The sequence below is a fragment of the Oreochromis niloticus genome, linkage group LG14 (genome assembly GCF_001858045.2).
Source record: "Oreochromis niloticus isolate F11D_XX linkage group LG14, O_niloticus_UMD_NMBU, whole genome shotgun sequence".
In the NCBI taxonomy this organism is placed as follows: domain Eukaryota; kingdom Metazoa; phylum Chordata; class Actinopteri; order Cichliformes; family Cichlidae; genus Oreochromis; species Oreochromis niloticus.
The window spans coordinates 814585-820461 of NC_031979.2; the positions used below are offsets into that span (position 1 = coordinate 814585).

The following is a 5877-nucleotide window of genomic DNA, read 5'->3' on the forward strand; positions in this document are numbered from 1 at the left end:
TTATTGTGAGGTATTCTAAATCTTCATCAGAACAGCTTCACACTCTGTTTTTACGTTGCATCAAACAACAAACAGAAGCCTGAATCAATAGATTTAATGGCGCTCTCTGTCAGCCCAGTACTTTTTTATTCTGATAGTTCACTTGCATCTCTCTCCTCCTTCTGCAACTATTGTGTGATATTGCCTCATGCACTTGAAAGGCCTACGACTGCTAGGAGAGATACCAAGAGATTTCACACACACACACACGCCTTCACACACACACGCCCTCTACGAGCTGGGACACGAGATAGGCAACTTGTGTTTTCTGTTGACTGCCGGAGCTCGATACGACTCTACTCAGCCCCGGGGATCAATCAAAACACAGGAAACGGCACTAAAATATTAGGGGGGGCTGTACTTATGAATTCTCTAAACACACTCTCTGATTGTGTGGTTGTTTGGACTCGGTGTGAGCTCCTCAGGCTCCAGGGAATAAGGTTGTTTTCTCACAAAATGGTCAGGTGTCAGTCAAAGCCTGCCATCCAGCGATGAATCCTGGGACTAAGACTCTGACTGCATTGCAGCCAAAATCAGAGGGCTGAGACCTGCAGTTTGGGGGCAGGGTGGAAACATAAAGGGAGGGGCACGGGGGCTTTTATCGCCATCTCTTAATCCCAGCCCGTTCTTATTCGCTGTGCGCGCACTGGGCCGAACGGGGTTCAGGGTGTCGTGAGCAGAAAAACAGTCAAAGGCAGAGGTGGATGATACTACATAACTGGTTTATTTGGCTGTCATTGACCTGATGTTTCATTTCCTGACATTGACATCGACTATTAAAAGGACCTGAATTTCAGATACATCAATTGATCAATTGAAAACAAAATTCCCACAAAGTCGTACCCAACAACCGTTTATTGTTGCGTCAACAGGTGATTGTTCGTTCGCAAAATACAGCCGGAAGAGAGGGAAAAGGAAAGGACAAAAGAAAGCCAGCGAACGCTCGTGTCTCTCAGAGCAGAAAGCAAAACCTGAGCATGAATCACGCTGGCGGGGGGAGAAAAGTCGCCAGCTGATGAGAGGGAGGAAGTCAACTCAGTGAAACTGACGCAGTGGAGATCTTGAAGCCATGCAGTTAACAGAATATTGCCTTCAAATAACACTCGCACATGCTTTTCCAAAATCAAACATGCATTGGGTAAAGAGGTGTAAATACTCAACAGTTTAGCAATACAAATTCTCTAAATGTTGCTGATAATGAATATTTGTAGAGCATGTTACACAGGTTTTCCAGCAATCCCTTTATTCGGTTGATTGTTGTAAGCAAATGATAAATGAACATCATTAAGTAAAAATAAAATAGAAAATAAAATCTAGATTTCGCATGGTTCTGCCTCGATGCTGCTGACGCGTGTCACAAAAAACCACAAGTAAATTCAGTCACTACTACTAATTCAAAGAGCGTTTTGTAAACGATCCTTCGTCGTGAGCGCAAACTCAGTCGTCACAAGGCTGCGAGTGCAGTTCAGATCACAGTGGTCACGGACAAGTTCAGCATCTCCTCTGGAAGCCGCCTCGCTAAGGCTGGTTATAGTTTAGTCACCCATTTGGAAACGTCTGGTCTTTTCTGTACGATCAGTCATCCTCTCGGAACAATTACATCATTTTATTTGTTTTTAAGAAAAAACTACCAAAATCATGCAAACTACCATTTGTGAGACAAAAACCAGTTGGTGCTCTTGACTTGATTTTTCTCTTGGTGCTGGCTGGGCAGGTTTGGAGGTGAGGTCAGCATGGGCGTCGGGCTTCTTTCTTTCTTTTAGGCACTGCCGTCCTGTTTGAGCCGCTGGCTGCGAGCCTTGTAGACCTCGATGAGTAAATCTTTGACGTACTGTATTTCTCGCTCCACCGATTCCGCCTTGTCACGAAGCTCTCGGTTCTGCCCCTCGAGACCGTGCAGCTCCTCCTCCAGAGAGTCCAGCTCCGCCCTCTTACGCAGCCTGTACCTGCAATTAGGAACAACGTGTGTGGTTGGTTTCACAGATTTTGCTGCCTTGCAACTTTAATAGAGTCGAGCGTGCGTGACCTCTGAGGCTAAATGACGCAGATGCAAACAGCTCCCTCCCTTGAGACAATTCAACTTTATTCATACAGCAAATCACAACAACAGTCGCCTCCAGGCGCTTTACATTTACATAAGGTGGACCATGCAATAACCAACTGCAGTTATTATACAATTGAAAAAACCAACTGTAGAGCCTACAACTGGTTTTTTCACATGCTTGCTATTTTAAGTGAAACATGCCGAGCTGCCAGACTTGTAGGACTGCTGAGGTGGGGCTGAATTTGGCAGACAGCGAGGGACTTTCCACGTCCCTCCTACATTTTTCAGGACATTTAAAGCAATGCGGTGGCTGCTTTATGCAACACCATGCTGACGTTGTACATCTAAACTACTATTTCCATCACATCTTGCACATTTTAACAAAGTCAAAGCGTGTTTACCTGTGAGCAGCAGTTTTGTTCTGGTCTCTCTTCTTCTGCTTCCTCTCACCACTGCTGGCGTCCAGAGACGCTGCACTCATCACCAGAGCTGGTTTCACGGAGCAGGGCTCATCCTTTAGCCTCTGGGTGGGGCGGTGGATGGGGCCACCCAGCAGCGGCCCCTCGCCCTCCCCTCTGGACAGACATTCGTAGCTTTGGTCTGCAAGGCATTCCGGGTAGAGGTAGTGGCCGTGTTGGGGATCGACAGCCTGTGCTTGTGACGGCTGATCTAGGTCACCTATAAAGCTATGGTAAGGTTCTGTGCTGGCCATGGACTGGTGGAAGTAGCCGTCACCGGCCACCATTGTCTCTTGGGGGATACTCCCGGAAAGTCCTCCGTCTTTGCTGCAGTGCAAGACCTCAAGCCCCGTGCTGTCGTAACTTACATTGACCTTCACGTTGTGCATCAACTGTCCCTCTCGCTTGTGGTGGCCATCGTACGAGCCACCCAGACAAAAACCTCGAGCAATCTCTTCGCTGCAAAACATTCCTTCTGAAAAACAATAACTCTCCTCTTCCTTCAAAGATAAAGCACATTCTCTCACCTTCTTGATGCTGCCCAGGCTGTTCTTGCTCACCGTCTTCAGCGTCGAGTAGTGGTTCACAGACAGCTCTGTACTTCCTGAGTAACATCCCCTGGAGCCCCACGTATCAAGTCCAACTTCATCTGCGACTTTCACGGTCTCGCCGAGGATTCTTCGACCGTTGTTGTGGTGGTGGTAGCGGTGGTGATAGTTGTATGGAGCGGGTCTTGCGATTTTGCTTCTGCTGATGGGTCCGCCGCAGAAGCTGGCCAGGTCCAGCTCCCCTGTTGCCAAGGTAACAACCACAGGGCTGGCTTCTGATTGGCCGGTCCCATACGAGCCATAGGGTAACTGGTAGTAAGACTGGGAGCCCATGGCTTGGGCGCCCTTATCACATTTTGAAGATTTCTCCAACTTGTTTGCGGTGGATGTGGACTCAGAGCGGAAGTAGTCCTCGAGCTGAGCCAGCTCCTCCTGCAGCAGAGAGGTCATGACCTCCAGATCCGAGGGCACCTTGACATCTTGTTCTAACGGCGAGGGCGGAAGAGATGAGCTTGGAGAAGACTCGGTCGTAGATACAAATGAAGACAAATCAACTTTTTCCGTCATCCAATCAGAGTGACCATCACCTAGAAAAATTCAAAAACAGGGGAAAGCGTCATGTAAAGAGCAAAGCGATCCATTCTATTTTCAAGTGTTTGCAAAAAACGACTAAAATTAAATCTTGAAATTTAGAAAAAAAGGAAAAAAAAAGTGAAATAAGCAAAGGCTGAGAGAGCAAACGTAAAAATAAAAGAAGCTTAAATTAAGCAATACGTCCAACTAACCGATCATCTGAAAATGATTGAACAGCATCGTCTGCATTCGATAAATATCCACTTAGCTGTACTCACTGTACGACATTAGCCCCGTGCTGCACTGCGGCTCCGACCTCGGGATGTGGAAAAATAAAAAATCGTCTTGGCCAAACTCACCAATTAAGTGCTGCCTCTCCGCTGGCTCCGCCCCCGTCCGCGGCCGTGATTGGCTGGGGCTAGCCTGTCGGAGAAGGGGAGCGCTGAGCTCGCCTGTGGAAACGGGGGGAATTTTCCTGCGAAGGATCGATGCCGCCATTGTGTCGTCTGCTTCGATCGAATTGTTCAAAAGCACGAACCGTGCGCTGGCTGGATGAAAGAGTTGTGGAAACACCTGAAGACCTGCGGGAGGGAAAAATAAGAACGTTGCATTTTTTAATTAGCCTCAAACGGCCCATTTCAAACTTTCAGTTATTCCAAGAAAATGAAATTTAATATTTTAAAAAGAGAATTACAAAATAAATGCACATTAATTTTTCATCATTTCCAGTTTAATGAATCACAATCACTTTCACCTCCAATTTAAAACAGACTTTATTTGAAGCCATTCCTGACTGATGTCACACTTTAAATTTAAAACTCTCAGTTTAGAAAAAAACATAAAAATTTTAAAATGATTACAAATAATTTAAAAAAAAAAATGTTTTCTATAAATAACATAATTTTACAGAATGTAGGCAGAAACATCTGTTGCGCACTTTAAAATGTTTCCAAATCGAATCCATTCGGCGTGTTTACACTGTAACAAGCCAAGTTTGACCAGGTCACTTTACACAGGAACGAAAACGCCTGCAAACAGCGGAAAACAAGCACCGAACTCACCGCACGGCGTAACGCTGGCTTCAAAGTGTCTAAACGTGTTTGTTAAGTAAGAAAAGACGCGTTTCTCCCAACTTTCTTTGACTCCTACGAGGCTAAAAGGCACTTGTACTCACCCCATAGTTTCTGAATTAGTGTGGTAAAAAGTGCGCTGCGGGAGCAAAGCACACGAAGCTTTAGGCTGACGAGGACGACAGGCACCGTTTAAAAAGCCATCATTTCCCTTTTGGAAATCAGGGACTCTTCATGAAGCGCTATTTCGACGGACAACACTTGCAGACAGAAAGTTTTTAAATCCGCTACTTCTCCAACTCCTGATGCCCGGACCGCATCACAGCAGATGGGATTAATCCGCACTTCACCGAGTTCACCGGGCCGTTACGTCATGAAGCTGGGGGACTTTCCCGTTATCCAGAGACCACAGCCCGTTTGTGTGCGAGCTTGTCTTTATTTCATTACCTCGTTTCACTTTTTTTCACTTTTATTCACTTTTATTCACTTTAATTCATTCGTTAGTTGTTTCACATAAAATCGTTTATAAAATGAAACAAAGTAAATTTTTCTTACCATCTCTTGTTAGAAAAAATCACGTGTCTGTTGGAGCACTAAACATTCACACCAGCAGTTAAATACGTCATCAGATTCTTCCCAACACAAACTGTGGATATGTGAGGAATACGTTCGTGAGACGGTACAGTGGGCACTAGTTTTCAGCGCGCCGCAGCGGAAGGACACCGTGTTGCAGTTCGAAGGTGTAACTTTAGTTGCAGCCCTGTTGCATCAGATCCGCAGGGGATTCGCTGAGCGCGTTAACAATGTGGCCGCACCATTGGTTTATGAAGGGGAACTTTTCTGCTTCCATTGGCCTGCTATCACTCTTACACTGATTGCTAATCATTGCGCATTAACGGCGACGCGTCACGGCTGTAACTGGAAAGGAAGTGGCCAAGGTGTGGTGAGGAGACGAAGTCTGACCTCCAGCAAAAACTCTCACACAACATTTTTTTTTCTTTTAATCTGCGGACTGTTTATGTCCGTTAGTTTAGTTAGTTTAAGTGACTTTATCAAACTTCTATTAGCCACATGGTGAGCAGGAGAAAATAATAATTAGAAATAATTTGTAGTTTAAAGTGAGAAATATGAGAGATCTGTGTATG

The 5877-nt window shown here is 45.6% G+C and overlaps 1 protein-coding gene across 4 annotated transcripts; it reads right to left on the reverse strand.

Annotated features, from left to right (window-relative positions):
• Positions 1-740: 740 nt before the first annotated feature.
• On the reverse strand, positions 741-5436 carry atf5b (activating transcription factor 5b). Of its 4 annotated transcripts, none has more exons than XM_025898316.1 (4): positions 5288-5436; positions 3941-4243; positions 2485-3676; positions 741-1985 (listed from the first exon to the last, which is right to left on the reverse strand). In XM_025898316.1, exons 2-4 carry the CDS (start codon positions 4158-4160, stop codon positions 1799-1801), a joined length of 1599 nt encoding a protein of 532 aa, XP_025754101.1. In that variant the 5' UTR covers positions 4161-4243; positions 5288-5436; the 3' UTR covers positions 741-1798. The 4 variants fall into 4 exon arrangements, with proteins under 4 accessions (XP_025754101.1, XP_025754100.1, XP_003457646.1 ...); XM_025898315.1 differs by lacking the exon at positions 5288-5436 and adding an exon at positions 4837-5083; XM_003457598.5 differs by lacking the exon at positions 5288-5436 and adding an exon at positions 4837-5081 and having other exon boundaries at positions 4022-4243.
• Positions 5437-5877: the final 441 nt, after the last annotated feature.